Source organism: Lutzomyia longipalpis, chromosome 3 (assembly GCF_024334085.1).
Source record: "Lutzomyia longipalpis isolate SR_M1_2022 chromosome 3, ASM2433408v1".
Taxonomy (NCBI): Eukaryota; Metazoa; Arthropoda; class Insecta; order Diptera; family Psychodidae; genus Lutzomyia; species Lutzomyia longipalpis.
The window spans coordinates 29,102,633-29,128,761 of record NC_074709.1 but is presented as its reverse complement, the minus strand read 5'-3'; the positions used below and the strand labels follow the sequence as shown (position 1 = coordinate 29,128,761).

At 36.2% G+C, this 26,129-nt stretch overlaps 2 protein-coding genes across 11 annotated transcripts in view; one reads left to right on the top strand and one right to left on the bottom strand.

The window, feature by feature from the left end:
• LOC129793708 (guanine nucleotide exchange factor DBS) overlaps positions 1-9,484 on the bottom strand; it is a 54,881-nt gene extending 45,397 nt beyond the window's left edge. For 3 of the 8 annotated variants that reach the window (XM_055833916.1, XM_055833919.1, XM_055833921.1), the window contains exon 1: positions 9,088-9,483. In XM_055833916.1, coding sequence (XP_055689891.1) covers positions 9,088-9,268 — 181 coding nt within the window. In that variant the 5' untranslated portion in view covers positions 9,269-9,483. Of the gene's footprint in view, positions 1-2,618; positions 3,104-9,087 lie in introns of those variants that run through there. The other 5 variants (XM_055833918.1, XM_055833923.1, XM_055833920.1 and 2 more) reach the window with 3 other exon arrangements.
• Positions 9,485-12,469: 2,985 nt separating this feature from the next.
• Positions 12,470-26,092, top strand: LOC129793706 (uncharacterized). Of its 3 annotated transcripts, none has more exons than XM_055833907.1 (7): positions 12,470-12,678; positions 17,109-17,419; positions 17,484-17,657; positions 17,720-18,016; positions 18,905-19,726; positions 21,349-21,583; positions 23,004-26,092. In XM_055833907.1, the coding sequence occupies exons 1-7, from the start codon at positions 12,672-12,674 to the stop codon at positions 25,856-25,858; spliced, it is 4,701 nt and encodes a 1,566-aa protein (XP_055689882.1). In that variant the 5' UTR covers positions 12,470-12,671; the 3' UTR covers positions 25,859-26,092. The 3 variants fall into 3 exon arrangements, with proteins under 3 accessions (XP_055689882.1, XP_055689883.1, XP_055689884.1); XM_055833908.1 differs by lacking the exon at positions 18,905-19,726 and adding an exon at positions 18,178-18,213 and having other exon boundaries at positions 12,471-12,678; XM_055833909.1 differs by lacking the exon at positions 18,905-19,726 and having other exon boundaries at positions 12,471-12,678.
• Positions 26,093-26,129: the final 37 nt, after the last annotated feature.

The following is a 26,129-nucleotide window of genomic DNA, read 5'->3' as shown; positions in this document are numbered from 1 at the left end:
TTTAGTCAATATGGCCGCCACAATTTTTCATCGAAAATCGACCATAACTCGAAAACGGCTTGACCGATTTTGATCAACCCGGGGTCAAATGAAAGATCTCAACAAACCCTACAACTCTCTACAACATCAGAAGTTTCAAAAGTGACCGCTAGGGGGCCAAAAATTAAAAACAAAATTTTCGATGAGTTTTCGATGAATATCTCGAAAACGCCATTATCGATTTGCTTCATTTTTTGATATGTTATAGCCGACCATATTATCTAGCTCCATGCCAAAAATGAAGAAAATCTATGTCGCCGTTCTCGAGATATAGCCTTCCAAAGTTGGCATGTCATATCTCGGGTTCTACAAGTCGGATTTTGATCAACTCAAGTGCAAATGAAAGGTTTCGTGAAGCCCTACAAATGTCTAGAACATTGCAAGTTCGAAAAATGACCGCGAGAGGCGCTAAAGTCAAAATCAAAATTTTCGAAAATTTCGAACTCGAATATTTCGAAAATGCCATTATCGATTTACTTCATATTTTAATATGTTATAGTTGAGGTTAAGACCTTTCCAACGATAGCTCAAACTCGAAAATCTATGGAGCCGTTCCCGAGATATGGCATTTTAAAAATTTCTTAGGGGATGACTTTTCAACTTTTCCCGATTTTGCATGTATTTAAACAAATTCGCGTTCTAGTTAGCTCTCACAAAATTGGTACACTGAAAGAAACACAGCTCTCGTAAGCTTGGTCAGCTTACCAGTACATTTTAACCTTCAAATCACTAAAAGATAATCAATCAAAAAACTCTGAAGCATATGCTTTATGCTTGTATAGAGAGAGTAAGATACAATAGGGGCGTGGTTTATACATTTCATTACCAATCTTTTCTGTATTTTATCAATTGAATTAAGGTGCAAATGGGAAGTCTAATAGGCTTTTCTTTTTAATGTTTCTTGGCCTTCTAGAACATTTTTCTTTACCTGATGTTCATCCTCAAATGAGGTCATGAACAATAATGAATAAACTCCTTCAGCAAAAGATTTCTCTCAACAATTTGCATCTTCAAGAAAACATCCAGAGCTCTGTTTTTTTATTCCTTTCGTCGGTTCTTTTTAAAAGAAAAAAAAAGATCAAAAGGGTGGCAGAACAATGAGATTCCGTTGAGGAAGCAACGGTTAAAGATGAATATTCTCTTCTCTCTCGCGTGGCCAAGACAATGGGATAATCTTGTGCGATGGGACACTGAATCCCAAGAAAATGCATTTGAGACTCCAATAAATCGCATGCAATTCAACACCTCGCCCATATACTCAGCCATTGTTTCTCGTGCCACACACAGAGAGCAATAATCTACAAATTGTCAACTATATAATATGTAGTTTATGTATCTTTTTTTTAATTCTCCCCAATCCCCGCATTTGCTCCGACATCGTAACATTTTGTTGGCTGCAATGGGTTGCAATTACAAAAATCTCTTGTGCCTTTGTTGTTTTATCAACACCACAGATTGAGTGACGAATGGCAGTAGAAAATGCGGGACAATGAAGCAAAAAAAAATGAGAGCACCGGAAGTTGGCAAGGAAGAGGGTAGACTTGTTAGCATAACCGTCTCCTTCCTGGTGACATCCTCCCAAAGGGATCCTTTCTCTGTTCACAAATATTTGAATTGTGGATAAAATCTCATCCACTTGGCAAATATTTTTTTATAATTCTTCATTCATTCTCGAAAGAAGTTGTGGAGGAAGGTATAAAAAATTCACATTGATTTCCCAAAGAGAAGAAGAAAAATAAAAAAAAACTTCATTAATAGTCCGACAGGAAACAAGGAGAAAATTGCAAAAGTTCCCCTTGAGAGATTTCTAGTCATGCACTGTGTTTGATAATACCTTAAGATTGGCAGTACTTGGTGAGATTTTTACAAGCAGGGAATTTATTTTAAAGTGTATATCCAATTTTCTGACTGTAACAATTTTTTTACAATAATTGAAGAAATTAGCCTTTCTAACTAAAGCTTGTAATTTTAATTCTCAATCGGATTAATAGCTTCCATAATTGTTTAGAAAATTTCTTAAACCTTTTACTTCAAAGAAAACTATCAAAATCGGTCAAAATCCGTTGATAATTCAAAAAAAAATTAGGTCAATAAACTCTTATAAAATTCTTGGAAGAACTGAGGCTTGAAAACTTTCAATTTAAAATTTTAATGAATGAATTACTAACAAAGTAGTAAAGTAGATCTTGACACGAAAAAAAAAAACTTGCAAAGCCAACGCACTGCTGCTACATTTCTGCCCACGCACTGTATCTATTTCCAAGCTGAGAGATTCCTTATCTCATCTGCGCTTGGAAGCAGAATGAGAGAAAAATCTCGCTAAATAGCAAAGCAAAAAATTGCATTCCGTCAATTTACTAAATATTTTTACTCGCATTTCATTGTCATAGTGAATATTATGCAACATTTGCGGTTTATTTATAAACCACCAACAGATGAGAGAATGTTTTGAACGTTCTGAATGACTGTGAGCGATGTTTTGGTGCTAATGAGAAAATTACTTCCAAGAATTATTCTTTTTTTTTTTTAATTTGAAATGATTCTTCTGGAGAATTGGGAGGGATCTTGGGCAGGTATACCTGTTAATTTCATCCGATACCGCTCACGATGGAAACACCTGAGCTTAATCATAACTTTTTTTTCACGGGGAGTTTTGGGCGATCTCTTTTGGTCTGTTACGAAGAATTGATGGGACAGAGCAATTTGCGTGCGTGTGACACACAATTTCACAGATGGCCTCTTTTTGTAGCAATTTTATATCTCCACAATTTCACGTGACATTGAAATTATACTCGGTTTTTCTTTTCATTGTTTAATTCACATTAAAAAAAAACTAATTCACCGCGATCTTTTGGGGCAACAGTGTGACAAAAAATCCGTGCAATTTCTGTATGATCGCGAGTGATCTCTGCATGATTGAGAGCGATCTTGCAATCGGAAGCACCTTCACATTATTGAGAAAATTCACTTTCTTCACTTTTCCTTCGACACAAATTGTGTGTGTGCCAAGTTTGATAAGAATGAAGTGATCGCGCACGGTTCAGCCAGCACAACGTACGATCGCAGACTAAACACAAAAAGCGCGCCCAAAGTGCGATCGTGGCGCGAGAGAGTAAACCGGGTGTATGTGTGAAAGTGTAGTGGATATTCTTGTTTTATAATTTTGCATTTTGAATATTTTCCAGAGCCCAAAATGTCTCTCTGTACGTCCCTTTCTATGTCACACACACAGCTGCATCTTAAGCTAATTAACTAGCACGCGGGCTAGTGGGCTAGATGATCGTGGCTATGGCTAGATCGTTGCTTAGCGCGCCAAGCGCAAGAAATTCATTGTGATCGATGACGTACAATTAGTGTCTCTGGATGTCTCTATTTCTTTCTTCATCATCCACTTTCGCGATAATTGCGCACAAAGACGCCTTCGCAAGAAACTCACTGTGTACGTACAATGTAATACAATTGATATTATATTTTCTTCAAGCCAGTTTAATCGCAAAATTCCATCTCTTCTGAGAATTTGATAAAACTTCTTGCGGCAGAAGATCATAAACAAAGCGGTCTTCCGCAATCACACCACGAGAACTATCAGGGGAGAAGATCAACAAATTAGGAGTGATCCCCTTGTGAAAAGAAAAAGAAGCCACAGAGCGAGACAATAAGAAGACGAAGAACGTAGCTAAATGACCTGGATTAATTATCCAGGTGCGATTCAGTTGAATTTAATGACTCAATTTATTGGGCTGACGAATTAAAAGTTCAATTTAAAACGGTTAAAATACTATACTACGTAGCGTCGTCGGTAGCGTCTTATCTTTTGGGAAGAGAGGCATCAAAATTTCACAAAATTCAAGTACTTTTGAGAGAAATTTAATTTTTATAATTTGTGGAGCATAATTTAGAATTTTTCTTAATATGGATTACTTCAAAAGTTTTTTTGATATTATTCAGAAATAATTGTAAACAAAATATTGTAATTCAACTTAGAAAATCTGTAGAAATAGTTGGAAAATCGCTTTTTTACCGATAAAACTATTTTAAAATAAATTAATGATTTAGACTTACTTTTCTTTGACATTTTTAACAAAGAATTTAGAAGGAATTTTCTTAATTTCAACTATGAATTTTTCACTGTTTTCCAGGAGACTTAAATTTTTAAAAATAAAATTACTAAACGTTTTTTAAATTATCATCCTAAAAAAAATTAATTTTTTGGAAAAATTGTGAAAACTTCAATCACAAATTTCATTGAAAATTAAACCATCTGCCCTGGTGGGAAATTTCCTTCCCACCTCCCACAATAAATCATCAATAAACCATTCATTGTTCCCACCAAAGAGGAGGAGGCAAGAAAAAAAAGTCGAAGAATAAGACGTTACAAAAATAGATCGATAATTCAATAAATACGTATTTGGTTCCGATGCGCGAGCTTATCTTGCGAACGTGATTGAGGTGAATGGAATTGAATTGCCCGCTGATGAGGCACAATGAGAAACTTCGCGTATTGGCACAATTTTGCCAGAGACCTCACAATTCTCGTTCACCCATACATTACATATTTTCCTTTCTTTGCCGTTGTGCTTCTTTTATTTATCTTTCTCCAAATGAGACGCACGTAGGAAAATTATTTATGTGTGATCGACGTCAATGTGTCCAAAAGTCATGAAAGTCTCATGACGGAATCAGCTATTCGTTGTGGAAATTATCATTTACACAGAGAATGTTGTGAGATTTATTTTTAATTGATTTTTCTCTCATTAATGAAGTGTGGATATAGAGGGGAAAATTATGCGGAGAATTTAATGAATTTATGGGAAATTAATGGAAGTTTTCCGAGGAAGATTTTGATCTTTTTGCGCGTGAAAAGATTAGGAAAATTTAATAAAATAAATTGATGGAGACGCCTGGTGGTACCTAGCGCCTCCATTTTCCATCTATTCTTGCTAGAAAATTATCTAGAATTCAGTTTTAAGATTAAAGCGGGACGTAGTGCCTCGAATTTGACTAAAGATTAACTTTGAAATCGTTTAAATTGAGATAGAGACGTTCTATTTTATCTATTCAAATTGAATCCCAGTGGAGGCGCCTGGTAGTACCTGGCGTCTCCATGTTTTCTCTATTTTACTTAGAAAATTATCTAAATTATCTAGACTGAAGATAAGACATTAAAGATCGATCTAAACGCTTTAAACTTGCCTTAAAATAGCTTTAAAATGGTTTAAATTTAAATAATTACTTTCAATTTTATCTAATCTTCTAATTTAACATCAATGGAGACGCCTGGTGGTACCTGGCGCCTCCACTTTCAGCAAAATCTTCTTAGATATCCTTTCCATTTTTATTTGGCTAACCTTGAGCCTCTTCAAACCCTCATAACTAGCTATAAATGCCTAGAAATTGAAATGGAGACGCCTGGTGGTACCCGGCGCCCCCACTTTGCCTCACAATTAATGAGAAATTGAAATGAAAATATTTTTTGCACTCGGAATTTCCACTTTAGCTAATTCTCTTCCCCTTAATTGCGGCCTTCAGAAGCTTCACAAACTCACAAAGTCGAGAAATTATTGAAATTATCTCAATTACTTTTCAATGAAGCCATCGAAAGGTTCAGTGTAGCAGCAAAAGTGGCAGACTAAATGTTTCCCAACCTTCTCTATCAAGTTATTTGTCTTACAAAATAGAGCTTTTATATTAATTCTTTGCGTTAAATTGAAATAATTAATTTGGAGCCATTGAAGACGCTCTAATGGCTCAATTATAAATACGGGAAGTTTATCAATGAAATCATTGTCAAGCAAAAAAAAATCGACGAAATCTCTTCGCCAATTGCGTGCAACTAAAAAGCAACCATCGCGCTCGGTCAATTAACTTGCGGTCGTGGAGAATCTTCTGCAAATTCAATTAACTTTTATGAATGGAATCAATATTCAGCCCCAGTTTTAGAATATATAAATAAACAGACACACCACGAAAGCTCCCTCAAATCATCATCCTTCCCGCAAGAAGCCATTCAGAGTTTTCAATTAAAATTTAACAAAAAAAAACATTCCAAGAGGTGTTTATCGCTGCCTCTTCGTGAATAAACAAAACGTTGTAAGTTATTGATTTGCAGTCATACACACAGAGAGAAAATTAACAATTCGTCTGCATTTTATGAATCCCAAATGTGTGGCGGACAAACTAAAATGAATTCTCGCGTGATTTTTATTTTTAAAAAGACATGCGTTAACCTCCTCGTAGCTCAATTTTTTTTTGTGAGCGTTGTGCCTTTCGTCGTTTTGGACGACTAAATATTATGAATTGTGGGAAGAAATATAAGTAGAGTTGCTTTAAAGTTGGATAAGAGATTTTTTTTTGTCTTCTGGTCAAAGCGAGGGGCTAATGCACTCTCTCTGTGGGAATTACATAAAAATATATGTTGTGTATAAGTGTAAAGTAAGTCAGTACTGTGAGTTATTGCAAACATCCATTAGGCAGCATTAGAAATGCTAATTGTTGATTTTTTCGCAAAACAATAATGATGCAAAAAAAAATGGAAACTAATCAAAAAAATGGGGAAGTTTTAAATTTTGGGGAATTTATGATTGCTCTAATAAAAAAAAATTACACTGATCGACATGTTTTTAACTATTTCTAATTATTTTTTTTCTGCATTGGAACTCTCTCTCCATCTACTTTTCATTCATTTCCCTTAAGTCAGTTGAGAGTAAAGTTTAGACGAATTTTTCTTTTTATTCTTAAAGAATGAGAACGTTAATTTTTTAGAACATAAACTACCTCAAAATCAATATTATCTACCTTGTGAAATAAATTACTTCAATTGCCCCAGAAAATCATTAAAAAAATTGTCTTTTGTCCTAAAAATTAAACTTCCGATCATTAAATTGAGGCAAAAAAAAGTTCGAGTAAAAGAAGCGAAAGTTTGAATGGTTTGCAAGAGTTTGAGGAAGTTCAATCAATTACCTCATTTTGGGCACAAAATACCCACAATTGTGACCCTTAAAAGATGGCAATTTATTGCCCCTGTGCTGCACATAATATTGACTCACAGACAGACAGTTTAAGATCATAAAACAGGTATTTTTTTCCTGGGCACGAGGGCTCACTACATAGACAGGTGCACCCCTTGGGGCAGGCAGAGAAATGACGCATATTTTGAATTAAATTTGTTTGTGGCACGAGAGCATGACAAATTCCGTCTGGACACGGGATGGATGCAATTTCGAGGCACACACGAAAGTGCAGCAGAGTTTATGGATTTTGCTCTCACTCAGCACGGAAGGAGTTTCCAAAAATAGATTTGTAGCCCCAGCTTCGTTGGGATTTAGCCCACAAAACTCTACTCCAAATTCGTGGAGGGATTTCTGAGCGATTGTGCGTCCACACTGTATGATGCAAAGCCCCTTCTTGAGCACAATGAAGTTTAAAAAACGAAAGAAAAAAACCGCCGTAGTCAGTGATGCGACCAACTGTTGTATGTGCCGGAGAAAGAACCCATTATTACCGTGAGTCACGTTGACTTTTTCTTTTCCTTCGAGCTCTTTTCTTTCTCCTCCAGCTCAATTGTCTTCTACCTCAAAATGTTCTTCACCTCTTCCACCTTTTTTTTTAGTCAGTCTTATCCCGCCGTGTCTTCAACGGTGTCCCATTACGAATACAAAACCAATTTTTGCTTGCTCCCCAGTTGTGGCATGTTTCGAAGGTTTTTTTGTCTTTGGTACTGCTGAGCTATCAAGAATTTAAGTATTTCTTTAAATGCAACATGAGGAGTCGATCCCTCCTGTTGGGCTGCACTTGTTGCATTTTTAGACACAAGAAAAGCCCCCTCGTGCCTGTCTATTTGACCACCAAATAAGAGCTAAGAGTTCCCCTTATTAAAGACTTATTTTCTCTGAAGAAATTCAGAGAAACTTTTTTGAGAAACTTTTTGAATACTTTCCTATCTTCTTTAGGTTGCCAGTTATTAAAGTAAATATTCTATTAAATAATTTCGTAAATAAAAAAAAATCAATAAATAAATAGAGGAACGTGGCCCAGTTCCAACCTCCTTCGACCTTTTTTTCAATTCGCTATTACTTAAAACTGATAAAACTTTAAATGTTGTTAGTTATGGGAGTAAAATGAGCATTAAATGGGCTTTAAAATAGTACCCTAATATAAGAATATTGCTTTACATCTTATACCATTTTTTCACATTCTGAGCGGACCTTTGGAGGTCGGAATTGGGCTTTGTTCCCCTACGTAAAAAAAATCTAATTAAAAATCAAATTTGTTTCATAAGTACACGAATTGGGATCTAAAAGATTCTTTTTAATACCACGTATAATACTAACAATAAGTACAACGTTTGGTTGGTCTATTCTCCCTTCATCAGGCGTCTAAAAAAATCTAATTTTAGATAACAAGAAACTCTCTGGATTCTACTAAATCCTCATTTACTTGCTCTGCTTGTAATTTCTCCGAAACACTTTACAACAAAAAATCCTCCATTCTTCACTAAATAAGCTATTAAACTCTTTTGCTCCCACTCTCTATAAACAAATCCATAATAACATGTTCTTCTCCCCTTAATGACCCCATTGATGCACTTTGGGTTGACTATACAAAAGCATAGCCATGTGTGGGAGATTTGGGGGAATATGTTGGAGTAGTTTGCGTGAAAAATAAGAAGTTGAGGGTATAGAATGTTGTGCAGCAGCTGCTACACTATCAGGACAACCTCTCATCATCGCAGAGAGTGAGTAAATACAAATGTCGTCGTCTGATAAGATGAGACAAAGGCAAGAAGCATTAGAGGTTGCTTGAGAAGGCTCATGTGGTTTTATGTACAAGTCACCAGAAGCCCCAGGAAGGCCACTCATAATTTTTCCTTCACTTCACTTCATGTTACCCCACCAAAGCGGGGGTGTGGGAAAATCAATGGGGCGGGGATGAGGGGTAAGTTAAGCTGAACTAAAGAAGAAAAAGGGGTGTACTATTGGCAGCCATGGGGACACCCACGATGTGGTGTTGTTTTAAAGTGGCAGAGATTGGTGCTAATTGACGACTCACCGGAAAACTCACTCATGTCGAAGCAACTGAGGCGACTCCTGGAGCGGGTCATCGATGCAGCACTAGCTGTGAAGCTCGTCGTGGTTGTCCAGTCGCCTTCCATGGCCTTCGAGGCGCTCCTTTTGAATTGCTCCAGGAAATTATCGATTTGCATCTCGATCGAATTCGGTGGGTTTTCCATCACTTTCCATTAATGCACCGTTTTTCTACAACTTTTCACACTTTTCACAACACCTTCACACGCGATTGCGGGGGGAAATTGATGAGGGGATGGCGGGAAATTTTCCACGGAAAATGGTCGCGTGGAGGGTGAAAGAAAAATCAAAGAGCTGCACTAGAGACACAGCGGAATAAAATTCGTGTGGAACATCTCGATGTGAAGAGCAAAAGAGAACTAACTCGAGCCACGCAAACGCACAACGTTGGGGCTGGAGTGATGAGAGTGGCAAAAATTGCGCTTTGTGCCACATTTTACTACACTCACTGGGCTGGCGTAGAGAAATGGTGTAATTAAATTGGCCCTTCGGGAAGCAGGTGCCAGGAAGAAGAAATTCGCCTGAAAAAGGGGTGCAATTTTGAATGAGGAAGAAGTTGAAGAAGAAAATTGCCCAAAAAGGTCAAAGAGGAATTTTTTGAGTGCTTAAAAAAGAGGGAAGAAACAAGGAAGAATGGGGCAAATATTGATCAATTATTGGGTAATATTTTAATACTAAATTACATGTTTAAATTTTTTTTAGAATTTGGTTTTCTTGGTTTTAGTTAGTTAATCATCAACTTCAATTCAACTTCATTTTGAATTTTTTAGTTAAAAAACATCTTGACAATTTTTTTTTAATCAAAAAAAGATAGAACAGTTAAAAAACAATTGAAAAGTTAATGGAGTATTATACTTTTCAGTTAAAAAATGGTTTTTAACCGAAAAAATTCAATAAATGAGTTTAGTTGTACTAATGACTGTGTTCTATACTTTTAGAATATTTTCTAAATTATAAAATATTTTTAAAAATATATTTTTTTTTAAATCTAACCAATTTATCTTTTCTATTTTATTAAATTTCTAGATTAGGAATCCTTAAAAATTTTAATGAGTCTCTGCTAAATTACTTCTTCCTTTGTACTAAAAAATTACCAAAGCTTTAAACCATTGAACCTTCTCAAGAATCCTGCAAAGTTTTCCCAACATACCTCTTCCAACATACAGTGTAAATAATGTAATTTAGTACTATGTTCTATAAGAAAAAATACAACAACCACAACAAATTAACTTTCTTCATAAATCTTCTCTCAAATGTAGCATGGCGCCCAGTATGTTTAATTTACCATCAAATTTGAGAGGCGTTTAATGTGACAAAATTTCACTTTCAATACAATTTCTCTGAAGACAAATAACACCGTCAATTAATTGCGATAATTCCCTGTGAGGCATCATTAACTCACATAGATTCACATAACACATTACATACGCAAAGACGCTACATTTGGTGAGAAAATAAGAAGTAGTCAAGCAATTCCTCGGGCAAAAGAGAGAAGAAAAAAAATAGCTGAGCACCGAAACAATGCCCAAAAAAAAATCCGCAAAAGAATTAAGGAGAAAAAAAGTTCATTTTCATCTGTGGGCCAAACAATCAGCAGCGTGTTAAATCACAATGTTTGCGGGAGTGTGTTGCATAAGGTGGGATTTGGGGTGTCCACGAGAGGCGCGAAAATTCCCACATGATACGTCTTATCAGTTTGTGACGCAAAAAATCCGCGAACAGCGTCGTTTCTCTTGCGTCTGCGCAGAAAACATTTTCCCCCCAAAATTCAGCGCCGAATTGAGAGGAATTTTCGACGCTGAATTTGGCACATATTTTGCAATAAAGCACGTTATGTGAGAACTTCCTCAACAAACCCCTTCTTATTTTATGCTTCATCTTCTCCGCTATGCTTCATGTTCACCCACGTACACGCCTTCCCCTCACGGCATTTTGTCGCTCGTTGCGCTCCAATGGATGTTAATTACGTGTAAAATAGGGACGGGGTAGAAAAAATCACACAGCAAGGTCTCTGCCGAGAGAATAAATCATCAATGAAAAGGGTTTTGCAATCAATGGGGTTCGGTTCAGCGTGGAAAATGCGAAAGAAGCGAAAGAAGTGTTGTTTTGTTGATTGTCTATGAATGGAATTGTGTTGTTACGGGTGATTTGAACTAATAATAAATTGGAGAAATAATTTATAGAAAAAAACTCATTTAATTGACTATTGAGTAATAAAAATAAAATTCATTTTGATAATAATTATTTTTAAAGGGAATTTAAATTGATTTTATGGCAAATATGGATAAAAATAATTATTTAGAGGAGAATAGGGTTTAGTTGAACCATGTAGGATTTTTTTTTAACTTTTAGACTAGGAAGGATATATTTTGACAAACTATCCAGAATTAGTTGGCGCAAATTTTTGGAGTTCTGTTGAAGAAGAATTGAAAATACATCTAAGAAAAACTAACCGAGCTAACTTTAGATCTAATAGCCGAGACACATTTTTACTATAAAATATCTCGACTTTAGTTAAGAATTAATAATAAATAATAAGTTAATAATAATAATAATAATAAAGAATAAGTTTTAGAACAGATTTCCAACTTTATAAAAATTAAAAGGATCAACAAAGAATTATTTTAATTAATTTCAGAGAATTTCCCGATATTTTAAAATCTAGAATAAAATAATCTTAATGATTTTATGGTGTGTTTGTGTCTTAGCTCCCACAAAAAATCTTTTAGCCTGAATAGAAAATAATCTATAAGAATCCTTGGAAAATAAGAAAAGAATGCAAAAGAAAACATTTATTTCCTCTTTTGAACATTTTTGATACCTATTCTATAATTTTTTTATTTCAAATTTTGAAATTCCCACAAGTTTTAAAACGAATTGTAAACTGAAGAAAATTATTTTAATCTAAAGAAAATGCTGCAAAAATATTTCGGTATCTGTCTAGGCTGCCATAATTAAATTATTTTTGCCATAATAATTTTTTTTAATATTAGATTTTTATAGCAAAATTATGTGTCTCGGCTTTAATTTCGTTTTTTTTTTCTTTGAATTAAAAAAAAATCTCTCAACTTATAAAGCCTCGAGGAGACATTCTCCCCTTAAGATGTTCCTTCTCCTCCTTTTTCTTGATAAATAATTCAAATAGCCGGCATTCCATGGCCCCTGGAGCCGCGGGTTTGCCTTCCCTGTGCTGTAAGTCTCACAGAGTTCGAGAGATTGTATTCTTGTTATCAAATGCTCCCCACATGTATTTGTATGTGGCTCATGCGCCATGCAGTGCTCCATCATATCTCAATTCAATGGTGACTCTCTCACTCTTAAACATCTTCACATTCGTGCCTTCGTGGGTTCCGGCCCCCGAACCAGTCTCTCGAGTTCAGTTAGTCAGAGCGGACAGTTTAACCGTTGAGGTCGCCTTTGAAGAATCGCAGATTCCACCACAAACGGCGTGCGTGCGTGTGAACGGGCAGTGTGCAATTGAGAAGACCCCCACTTATTTAGTTTTTCTTTTAATTGCAATAAGAGGCAGCCTTTTTGAGTGTTGAAAGGATGAGTAGTAAGTATCCTGAAGGAGGGCATACAGGGATCACAGCGAGAGAGGCTTCACTAAGTTGGTTTTCTTTCGAGTTTATTGGTTTTCTTTTTTTGGTTGCTGCGCCTCTTCGCGGCACGCAATTTGACCTCTTTCGACCTTCAGGCGAGTCTCGTTGAGACTTTCGCGCGCGCGAAAACTTCACAACACCCAGACACTCCCCAAACCACAAAAAAATTATTATTACATTTTCTTCTCACCCCCACACTCCCCTAAAATCTCCCCCCAGAACATTCTACGAGAAAAAATTGAAAAGTGAAAATTTTCTAATGTGTTTTCCGCGGTGAAAGACGGACTCGTTTGATAAATAAGGCAACCTTGAAGATTGAGGAGATAGTGTGTAAATAAGAGGCGACCGCGTTGAGTTTTCTCGCGCTTGCCGGCAGTGCGGAATCTTCTCTTTTTTTTTATTTTTTTTAACCAGACAGAATTAATCTCGCGCTTGTTGGAAAATGCCCCACTATATTTAGATTCTCAAGTAGTGAAAGTTGAATTGAAATAAAAAAATGTGATACGAAAGAAAATCTCAGAGAATTTTTCTTTTCATTTCATTGCTCTCAAGATAATGACCCTTTGGCGCAAAAAAAATCTCAGTCTGGGTTTATTCTTTCCTTTTACTTTGAAGGGAATTTATTTTTCCAGAGATTTTCCATGAAATTGGGAAATATCTGGCAATTAAAAAATCATTGAGGAAGGTTTTTATGGGGTTTTCACAAGGAAAATTTGTTTAAAATATTTGTTCGGGAATGAATTAATTTAATTGAAGAAGTATTAAAATAACAACCAGGCGTCTCCATTGAAACCCATGAAAGAAATGTAGAACTAAACTGGAAACAAACTACCAGGCACCTCCATTGAATTTCGAAGGATTCTTTCTGTTTGTTTCTAGCTTTGATAAAAATTATAATTAAGTAATTTTAATCTCGTAGAAATAAATGCAGACGCCTCAATTACACGTATAAATCAATTTAACAATAAAATAGAGATTAAAGGATTATCAGGCGCCTCCATCGTAATTTATGACCTATTTAGCAAAATCTAAACTTCAGAAAGCAAAAAAATAAAAAAAAATTGAATAATTCTGGCCAATTTTAAATTATTTCAATTTTTAAGTTTCTGAAACATCTATTAGAAATTTAGTTCAATTACCTGAGCTAAAACTACATACAAAACAGCAATTAATAGCCCCTTGAATAAAATGATCAGAGGAAAGAAATAATTCCGAATAAGATATGTACTTAGAAAGCTTAGAAATGTGAGAAATAAATAAGTTTAAAAATAACTTTCTTTTCTTAAATATATAACAAAAATCAAATAAAGAATTTTAAAAGTATTAGTTTTTATTTATTTTTTTTACAACTTAATGATAACTTTCTTGGATTCTTTTTTCACCCTAAAGGATAATTTTTAATTTTTTTATACCAGATAGTTCTCTGATTTAATAAAATTATTTAATTTTTAATTCACTAAATTCTCAATCAAAATCCTTTTTATTATTTTTCAATTAAAGATAATTTATGAATAAACGAGGAACAAATAAACATAAAGAATATCAAAGAAAACGGACAAACAATCAATGAAAAATTCCCTTTAGTTCTTCCCAAATTTTGGGGGAGAGGATTTGCAATATATTTAATTTCTTACAAATATTTTGACACAAAAGCATAAATACTCACTCTAAAAATATGCTGTATGTTAGCATAAATTTATGATCTCATTGATTATTCCCAACGTTTGGAAAAAAATCTGTTGCAAAATGTCTTTTGCAAATAGACGATTTGCTTCGAGGACGTTATTCAAAAAAAATATTTGCGAAGATTGCTGGCAAAATTCGCACAAAATTCTCCATTTTTCTGTCAACGATCTACGTCTGATCTGCGACGTCCTGGCTTTTGCAAAATCCTCTATTTCCGATTAGATTAATCGTCCTGCTAAAAATATCCCACCCGCATCACGAGAAAATGATTCAATGGACGCATTTTTTCCTCTTTCTCTCAAAAAAAATCAAAATGGAAAACTGCTCGCAAGAGAAAATTCTCAAATGTGATTCACAATGTAAAATTTTTGAGATCATCTCCTCAAAATGTAATGTCGTAGCCTTGTGCCAATTTTCACCATCACACAAAAAGCACATTTCTCCTCCTTTCGTGCTCTCTATTCTAAAATCCTCTGTAGTGTCGTGCATTTGGAAGTGAAATGGAATTATTGCGCGCGCGATCGCGAAGAAAATTCTCATGGCGAATTTGCGCACACAAAACAACGACGAAACGTACGATCGGTGTGGGGAGAAAGAAAGATTCCATCCTAATAATAGATTTGTGAATAAATTAGACATTTTCCATTTATATTATAAATAGAACTTGCTCCCGCATTGAACAATCGCGCGCAATTGATTTGTCGTGGACGCGTGGAAAGTGCCATGAAAAATGCCAAAATGAAAAAAAATGAAAGATTATAAAGCATTTTTGCCAAAGAAATTTATTTATCAGTGTATGACCACGAAAAGTAAAGTTCAGGGAGGTTTGTGTGATAAAAGACGACGACGAAAAGAATGAAGATGAAGCGTGCAAAATTATTTCCCACTGACTTACTGGCCCATTTTTGCCGCCGAATTTATCAAGCGAAATGAAAAAAATCATTCCTGATTAGATTTCTTCTGTTAACCCTTCGTGCAAAGTCTTTGTTTAAATATTTCTTCTTTTTTTCGAAAAGAAATTTTAAATTTTGAATTTTTCATCTTTGGCAATCCTTTCGATGTTTTTTACCTTCAAGATCAGCCACAGTAGCGCTGCAATCAAATTCTATCAAAAAATTAACGTAAGGACGCTACAAGGACGCCATTTTGTAATTTTCTCTACAGTACAGAAAATCGAGAAAATCAATTAAAAGAAAGATAAAAATTTCCAAACTTTTTAGAATTAAAGAGAATAAAAAAAAATGAGAGGGTTAACAACGCCTAATCGAGAAGCGTTCACGAGTAAGGAGAAAGGCGAAGCAATAGAAAACAATGACAACAAACAATTTTGCAGTCTTAATTTGTCAATTAACCCATAGCGGAGGTCACGATCGCCTCCCATTGCTTCAACAACAACAAAACACATTCAATTGAAATTGATTCGAAAGAGCGGCCAATTTTTCGGCTGTTTTGTTACAAGTCTGTGTTGTTTCGTCGAATTTTCCTGTCATAGCGGAAGCCTTTGGTTGTCTTGTGAATTAATGTGTTGGTACATATGGATGGGAATTATATTGGCTATATGAGCAATGAGGTACGTAGGAGAAGCCTCCAGAAAAAAAAAATAAAAGGCTTTACACTACGCGAAGATCCTTCAATTTTGACAGCATGCATGACTCTGATTTTTTAGGAGATTTTTTAGTTAGTTTAACAGCTTTTGGCAGAGAGAATTGATCTGATTCTTTGTTAAAGATTTAAGTAAACTGATTAAATGTTAGCAGCCATTTTTAATAGTCTTTTTCACTGTTAACAGTCAAATTATAGCAGTGATGTAGCTGATCTGTTTACTGCAGATCTGTTAACGGCTACAAGTTTGGCACGTAATCTATTACAGCTAATCTGTTAACTTTTAATACTTTGGCAGTAGTTTAGCTGATCTGTTAACTTTTAACAGGTTAGCAATGATAAAACTGATCTAGTCATTGTTACCAGTTCAGCAGTAATACATACAACTGATATGAAGACAACTGAACTGTTATCTGTTTGACAGTTTTAAAGCTATTTTGTTAATGTTTTGAAGTTACACTGCTGACTTTTATTAGTTTAGCGGGAATATAGTTGATCTATTAACTTAAAAATTTAGTAATAATGTAGTTGGTGTCTTAACCGATATTTAGTAGGAACGGAGTTGATTTTCTAATGGTTAAGAGGTATTAAAATCGTGTAGCAATTCCGCTCACTTTTAGTAGTTTAGCAGAACTATAACTGATCAGTTAACTCTTAACAGTTTAGCAGTAACGTTAGCTTGTTAACTGATCTGCTAACTGCTACAAGTACGGCAGTAAAGTAGCTGATCTGTTATCAAGAATACTTGAAGCAGATTGCCTGTTAATCGTTAACAGAGCTTAACAATGCAGTAATAGATCTCTTAACTGACTCCAGTTTTTTTTAGTTAACAAACTTTGTCAGTTTGCGAGCAGTCAAAATTAAAAGGATCTTCAAACGTTAACCAAATTAGCAAAAAGCTCAAATGCCACTAACAAGGCCGTTAATATTTTTTGGTTTTTCCACGGCCACGCCTGCAACAATTTTTTTGAGCTCTTCAATGAATTTTCTTTGAGAATTTGCCTCTGCTGGCTCTGCTGCTATTTTTATCGAGCGTGGGTGAATTGTATTGTGGTTTGTACTGTGATCATGATGATGGGGAAACTTTCTTTTGCAGAATTTGCGTGGGTTACACTCGCCACGAATGATTCCTACTCATTGGGTGCCCTTGTGGTGGCGGCATCCCTCCGAAGGGTGGCTACAGCCCATCAAATTGCCGTCCTCATCACACCGGGCGTTTCAGAGGCCATGCGTACGAAGCTCTCGACAGTATTTGACGTTGTGAAGGAAGTCAATGTTCTCGATTCAAGAGATTCGGCTAATTTAGCACTTTTGGCACGTCCAGAACTGGGTGTGACGTTCACAAAGCTTCACTGCTGGAACCTCACACAATTTGAGAAGTGCGTCTTCCTCGATGCTGATACACTGGTGAGTGGTGGTTTGTCTTAATCAGACGTAAGATGGCCTTAATCTGAACTAAACTCTTTAACAGGTGCTGCAAAACTGTGATGAACTGTTTGAGAGGGAAGAATTGTCAGCAGCTCCGGATGTGGGATGGCCGGATTGCTTCAATTCGGGTGTTTTTGTCTTCAGACCAAGTCAAGATACATTTGGGAAACTCCTGGAATTTGCAGTGAAGGCAGGAAGCTTCGATGGAGGAGATCAAGTAAGTTTCCTTCCCGGTTTAATTGTTGCCTGTTGTAATTGTTGCATCCTGTCTCCTTTTAGGGACTTCTCAACTTATACTTCTCAGACTGGGCACATAGTGACATCAGCAAGCATCTCCCCTTTGTCTACAACACTTGCTCAACAGCCACATACTCCTACTTGCCAGCCTTCAAGCAATACGGGCAGGGTGTAAAGATTATTCATTTCATCGGAACATCCAAGCCTTGGTTGCAGAACTTCGATCCGCAAACAAGAACGGTTCGAACACCCGACAACTACACCCATCTTGCGAGTCATCTACAAACTTGGTGGACAATTTTCTTTGACCAGATTCATCCTCATCTCTCGGGCGACATGGTAAGCTAGATCTTTTCCATCTCACTAAAGTGTCCTCCATGGATTTCCAGAGTGCGTTCTTTACACGTTTTGTTGCGCCAGAAAAACAGCCCCGATTAACCCAAAGTTTCTCTATTTTTTTTACGAAATGCACACAAAAATTATTCTTTGACACACGAAAGCTCTCCCACGCGTTTGAAGACTTTCCAGGTGCAGAGGTAAGCCACGTCTGCCAGGATACATCTCCTTATCTCATTGAAGCACTTCTTTCACTTATTTTCACACACAAAAAACAAATAAGCTCTCTTTGCCTCTGCTTTTGGCTTTTTTCCGTGTTCTTTTTGGCTACCAAAGCGTTAAAAATCTCTATTTGTTGTTGTAAATAATTATTCAAGAACTGCAGGAACGTTCATTTGTTATTTACATTGATCCTTTTGCATTTTTAGGGCATTTTTAGGAATCTCTGAAAGGTTTTAAGTCGTTAATATTCGTTATTTTCGATTCTTTTGTGGTTTAGAACGATTCTTTTGTCTTCTCAAGATTTTTTAAGAACATTTTTAAATGTTTTGTAAAGTTTTTTTTAATTGTCTCTGTTCCTTTTTTGGCTACCAAAGTGTTAAAAATATTTTTATTCTTAATAATTTAATGAAAAACATCCAATTTTAGGAGCTTTTTCCAGAGATATTTAAATGATATTTAAACTATTCCTCACGATTTATTATTTATCCGGAATAGAACACAAATTAAACTCATTTAAATGCCCCTTTTTGAAGCGAATAAAAATCATTTAGTGAGAATTTCCTTCCACAAATTCCCCCAAATGAAAATTCAGAGAAAAGGAGACAAAAAAAAGGCAAATAAAATTGCTGTGAAAGTCTCAAAAGAAAAAAAAACTTCTTTTCCTCACAGAATCAACAGAAAGAAGCGACTCCATGGTACGAAGAACCACAGCATGTTCCTCCTTGTCCTCCTCCCCAAAATCCTTCCCATGAAATTTTCATCCCAAATTCAATGGTGGAAGTTCCCAATGAAAATCTTCCGGGAGAAACGCATCAAATACATTTCTACGATCCCTGGGAGGATTATGAGAAGAAAAAAAGTGAGGAATGTCAGGAAGTTGTTGCTCAAGTTTTGGAAAATCATCAAGATGATGTTGAGAGATTTCAGGAAGTTCAGAGAATTCAGGAGGAAGTTTACAGAATACACGAGGAAGTTGAAACATTCCACGAATCCCACAATCAGACGCCACACGAAGCTCCCCATCAGCGATGTGAGATGAGGCAGGAAAATTCCTCAGAACCCCTAGAAAATCGCAAGGAAGCTCCAGTTGTGAGAGAGACTAGAGAAATTGATCCTGGACCTGAGATAATTTCTGAAAGATTTCCTGAGAGGCAGGAAAATTCAGGAAATCAATGGGAATACCACAATCACATTGAAAATTTGCCTAAAGATCCCCCAAATAGGCATGAAAAAATCCCTGAAAGTCCTCAAATTCCTCCTGAATGCCAACCACAAGTCTATGAGGAAGTTCAACGTGATGTTCCATCGGAAATTCCCTCGGAATTGCCTCATGAGCACACGAAGGAACTTCCTAATCCTCCCGCACATAGAGATCCCCCACCTGATCAATTAACAGCACAAAAGTGTCCCCAAGAGAGCCCAATGTCACCAGAAAGACAGGTGATGAGTATTTCAAAGACAAATGGGGAGAAAATCCTGGGAAATCATGAGGTAGGCAACAAAATCTTTCTTCTCCTTTCTCTAAAAAAAAATACAAAACATCCAGCATGTGGGGATTCCTCTTCTCTCTCTCTCACTCTCTCTTAACTAACCCTCCTCCTGACCACTGATCATCACACACAAACACCTCCATCCTGTAGCTCATCCTGGGGATTTTTCGTATCATTTGGAAAGCTTTCTGTTGAACGCAAAAAAGTGTCGTCCAAGTTCAATGTTTTTTTTTGGACTCTCTGTTCCCGGAAATTCGGGATCTCAGAGATTGCATGAGCTGTGTGCTTCCTTGTCAAAATGCTGTTGTAGAGATTTCTTAATTTATTTGGCCTCTTACTGCCCTGTAGGAGCTGTAGAGGAATCGCAGGTATTTCATACTTAAAAAGGATTTTCATTTTAAGGAAAAATTCAAAGGAGCTTCAAAGCTTTTACAGACTTGAGATTAAAGCCTCAGGGATGAAGAAGGTATTCGAGAGAATTTTTAAAGAGAAAATAATTCTGAAAATGTTAAAGAACTTTGAGAAGATTTTTATTGATTTTTTTTCAAAAAATTTAAACTGATTTTTCTGCATTAACGATTTTTGATAAAAGCAGCAAATTTTCAAAGCTAAACTTATCTTTTTCAGAAGAAAAATCCATTAAGATTTATAAAATTTCAAACAAATTATTTTTTTCTGATTATCCTTGTTAATTTCTAAAATATTTTAAGACCCAGAAAGATCTTAGAATAAGAGAAAATAATTATTTTCAATTATTTTTCAAGAAAAAAAATATTAAAATGATTTCTAAGCTTATAATTCTTAAATTCTTGAAATAGTTTTTCAAGAATTTTATTGGATAATCTAAAAACTAAAAATAGGAATTAAAGAATTGCTAAAATATTAACTGAAAATAAATATTTTTATTAAAAATTAAAAAAAAAATTCTTTAAAAAATATTCTACCTCTTAGTCTAGATTTATTATTCTTAAAAGAACTTCTTGAAAAGATTGTTTCGACATTCTTTTCTTTTTTCAATTGTTTTCTAAGAAGGGAACCTTAAAAACTATCTGGGTTAGATAAAGTTCTAAATTTTACGGAATATTTTTTAGAATATAAATTAAATTTCTCTTAAGTATTTAGACACTTGATTGAACTTAAAGTTTGTTAAAAAAAAATTTGTTCCACTGAAAGATCATAGAATTTGATTATTTTATTTATTTTTAAACAATAATGCTTAAAGGAAGAATTTAATTTACGCTAGACACTTTTTTTGTGAGGTTCCCTTGTTAGAAGGTTCAATAAAGCGATTAATTAAGGAAAGAGGATCTATAAACTTTAAAGTTTCTCTTAAAGCTTAAAGCTCGCTTTTGAATGAATCCTCCAAACAACTCCAGAATATATTTTATTTCTGTTTCAATTTATGTTAGAATTAGAATTTTCAGGTGATGGTTTATCCGTTAAATAAATCACTAGAAAATGTCCTTAAATCGTCCTTAATTTATCATTTCAGTACAATTTTGTATGGTGGTGGAAGTCTTTTGTAGAAAGATCTTTTATTGGAATCATTTCGCAAAAATTATCTCTAAAATTAATCGCAAAAAATTCTCAAAATTTAATGAATTTCCTGTGACTCAATTTCAGACTGGAATTGCCGGGGCACTGGCCAGTGTGACCCTGGGTGAGAAGAGAAGCCCCGAACAGGAAGCCATGGAGTCTCAGATGCGCCGGCAATGCTGGGAATCTGGGAATATTGACTACATGGGCAGGGATTCCTTTGAGAACATCCTCAAGCGCATTAATCAAACAATGGGGTTGGCACAGCCAGAGGAGCAGCAGCCCCCAAAAGAGGAGGAAGGAGCAAAGGCTCAGGAGGAAGGTAATCAGTGACTTACAAGCAATCCATAAAATCATTTTCTCACAAAAAATAACGCGCTTTCCACCCTCTCCTGTCTACAAGTACTCCTCCATATAGGGGTGAGGGTGGTGCGCAAGAAAAGCAATCTCATGCAAATTTTCTCTTAAATATTATATTTTTTGTAGTCTCTATATGTTTAGCTCTCAGTTTTTAATCCATTTATCCTCCTTTTTTTTCCTCTTTTTTTTGTAATTCTTCTTTATCAATGCAGCAGGATTAATTTGTCGAGAATAAATCATAATTTCACAATTTATTTGCATTTTTATTTATTTTAAATGTTGTTTCGTGTTATCACACACCCTCACACATTCCTTATCACTTTGGCACAAACACACCCACACACACAAAATATTCTTCATAAAGAACCTCCGAGAAGACATTCTTAAAGCATCTTATTGGTGTTTTAACTGACGGTTAAGAGATCATTATGGGAAAGGAGGTGAAAGAAGTCATTTTAGCCATTTAAGTAGCTTTTTTGCAAAGAAAATTAATTGAAAAATGCTTTGAAAAATTATTTGGGCTTTGAAGGAGTTTATTCATTTTTATGCCATTGAATGAAATATAATTTTATCAACCTATTTATTATTTAAAAAAAAAGGTTGTTTTGCATGAAAAATAAGATTATTAGTTAACAAAATAATTATTATTTGAGCACTGTGATATCTTACCATAGTGATGATTATTATTCTGGGATATTATCAACATTATCATTTTTTTCTTATTAATATTCGGAAACTTTTGCAGAATATTTTAAATATTTGATAATTTTTTTTTGAATAATTTTTGAAATTCTGAAATAGATTTGAAATTGATGAATAAAATTATTTTTTTTTAGATCTAATTCTATTTTCTTGTTTATTTTTTAAATCACAATTTTTACAATAAAACAGCATTTTTTTTTAAAAAAAAGATTTTTCTCTTTAAGAGATTCATCAATTTCTTCTACTCCAACAAATCGTTTTTTTTAAATAACCAAAAAGGAGATTTTGAATTTTTTTTGAATTTTTGTAAAACATTTTTTTTCATTGATTTTTGCAAAGTTTTTCACCTTTTTTTTTGCAGTCTACGATTTTTATGGGAATTGATGTCGTTGAGCTTGCAAATTAATCACAAAAAAAACTTTAAAAATTCGTGCTTATCTGTATTTTATTCTAAGATTAAAAACTCTCCTCCCCCGCATAAAAAATGGACGCAGCAACGTCGAGGAAATCGCTTCGGGGACGATCGCATGAGAAACAACGCAAAAGCTAACAAAAAAGCTCTTGGTGTGGACTGATTGGGTTTGTCGTGTGCTTTTGAATGAGATTTTCTTCTTTTAACCACCTGAATTTGGGGTCACGGGGTTAGGTACTAATTGACCTTTTTTGCGATTTTTTCATAGCGGAAGTGAAGGAAACTGTAGTTGCACTGACGGAGGAAAAACTCGCTCCGGGAGAGATTGTTCGCTCACGAGAAGATGGAGCGGAAGAGCGCGTGATCACGAGCGTGGGACCCGATGGGAAGATAATTCAGAAGGTCATTACGACGTTCCCAAAGTACGAGACGGAGGAAGAAGTCGTCACGGAGGAGGTAACCGAAGGAGATAGCGTGACTGTTACGAAGACAACAACGGTCACAACGAATGTTACGCAGTCTGAAATTATTGGAGTGCCAAAGGTTGCAGCTCCAGCTGTTACATCGGCTACAGGGACTCAACCTACTCCTGCACTGGAGCTAACCAAGAAACCCGAACCAGGGAAGGAATTGGTTGAATTTGATGAGAAAACTAATACAACAACCGTAACTAGGAGGATTGAAAAGGGCTACGAACAGATCATTACAATTGTCCAGGAAGATGGCACAAAACGTACTCAAGTGCGCACCTTTATGGATCCCGAGGAGGTTGTTGATGAGACTGAGGAAGTCATTGAAGAACCCACAAGGATTATCAAAAAGGAAACAGGATCAACAACGGAAACAAAGAAGATCTCATCTGATCAACAAACAACAGTACAGGAAACAACAACAACTGATGCATCAAAGAAGGAAATTATTGAAGAAGAATTTGTTGTAACTGAAGAGATGACGAAGCTACAAACAGGACAAGAGATTAAGAAGGTTGATGAGAAGACTAAAACAACAACAATCATTAAGAGGATTGAAAATGGTTACGAACGCACAATTACGAGAGAATTTGATGATGGAACTTCAAAGAGCAGCACGAAGACTATCTTTGACACTGTTGCTGTTCCTCAAGACACAAAGACGACAACTGTTGTTGATGAAACTGCAACGAAGAAGGAAACAACTCAGCAAACAACACAACAAACTACTCAACAAACGACTCAGGATACTGAAGAATTAGTCGTTACAGAGGCAATGAAGAAGCTAACAACAGGGCAGGAAATTGTTGAAGTTGACAAGAAAACCAACACAACAACCGTAACGAAGAGAATTGAGAATGGCTACGAAAGAACAGTCACGGTTATCTTTAACGACGGCTCAATGCGTTCGCAAACAAAAATAATCTACGATCCTGTTGAAGTTGTTGAAGAATCCAAGCAGGTAACCCCAATTGTTCCGGCTCCAACAACTACAACCAAAACAACCGAGACAACAACTGATTCAAAAACATCAACCACCGTTGAGAAGACGCAAACAGTTGAGAGCACAAAGCAGAGCAATGTTCAGGAACAACCACCAACTGCTCCACTTCCATGCGATCCGGAAGCTTTGAGGATTCAGAAGGAAGAAATCTCGAAGATTGAGACGCAGGAAATCATTATTACGGAAGCAATGAAGAAGCTAAAGGTTGGTGAGGAGATTGTGGAAGTTATTCAGAAGATTAGCACGACGATCATTACAAAGAGGATTGAGAAGGGATATGAGAGGGTGACAAATTCAGTTTTGATTGATGGAACAAGGAGGACACATACTAAGAAGACTTTTGATCCTGTTCCTGTTCCCAAAGTTCCTGAACCCAATCAACCACAGGTTCCTGCTGCTCCACAACAGGCACCGGCTCCTGCTGCTCCTCAGCAGCCACAAGCTCCTGCTGCTCAGCCACAGGCTCCTGTTGCTTCACAACAACCCCAGGCTCCAGCTGCTCAACCCCAGGCTCCCGCTGCTCAGCCTCAAGCTCCCGCTGCTCCACAACAGCAGGCTCCAGCTCCAGTGGCAAAACCACAACAATCAACAACAGTCAGTGCAGTTGATACCAAAACAACTCAAGTTCAATCAACAACCGTCGAGCAAACAAGCAAGAAAGTTTCAACACAGGAAACACTTCAGAAAACACAAAATGCTCAAGAAACATCCACAAAGCAGGTTGTCCAGCAAACTCAACAAACCCCAGAAAGGAAAGTCGAAACAACGGTCAAAGAATACGAAACTGAAGAAGAATTCGTCCCAACGGAAGCAATGAAGCTCCTGAAAGTTGGTGAAGAGCTAACGGAAGTTGATGAAGTCACAAAAACCGTAACGGTGACAAAGAGAACTTCCGATGGGTATGAGCAAATTGTTACAACGGAAATGGGTGATGGTACGAAGAAGACCTTCATGAAGACCTTCTACGATGCTGAAGAAATTGTCGAGGAAACAGAAGAGTATGAAGATGCGCAAGAAGAAACCACCACAACACAAACACAGGCTGATAAGAAGGCGACAATTGTTGCACCGAATGTACCCACCCCAAGCAATGTTCTAGCAGTTTGCCCGACAAAGCAGGAAGTGTCCATTTTGAATGATCCCAATATTGCGAGTAAGAAGATTGTACGGCATGGGGAGGAAGAGATTCAGCTTGAGGAGGAGGAGGAGGATCCCAATGATCCCAATAGGAAGACAAAGAGAGCCGTACAGGAGGTACGAAAGGCCAAGGTTGCCCTTGAGGAGAGTCAGAAGACCGAAGGAGCAACCAAAACGCACACAACGACCGCCTCAACGGATGCCGTTGAGAATAAATCCGAAGTTATTCAATCGAATGTGGGTGGAATCAATGCGGATGTCCGGACAACGTCTGAATCAACGCAATCGACGAAGAATACAACGACAACTTCTGTGACACCCTCACAGGGCCCCGGGCAGCCCAGTCGAACGGTCATTACAACAAAGACGGAAAAGAGTACGGCCAGGAAGCAGAGCTCATCTGCCATTGCGTCCACAGCTGGGAATTTGGAAGCTCTTCAGGCCATTGCAGCAGCCCCACAGGCACCACCAAGGAAGAAGGAGAACAAGAAGGGCGGCAAGGGGGGCAAGTAGAGGAAAGAAGGAGAAGCCTATAAGGATACAACAACATCTAGTCGAATAACGCAGCTTCTTCTCTGAATGCCTCCGCTGCGTATGCATCTTCATCAACTCATTTAATTGCCTTAGCGTGTGTAACTTAGCAGCTACAACATTGCGAGCTTTTCTACCCATGAAGCTTCCTCAAAATAAAAATAATAAGAAATTCTTTTCTTTTTTCAAATAAATAAAGTTTTGAGAATAAAGTGAGATTTAGTTTATTTTTCTTAGAATTCTTCAATTAACT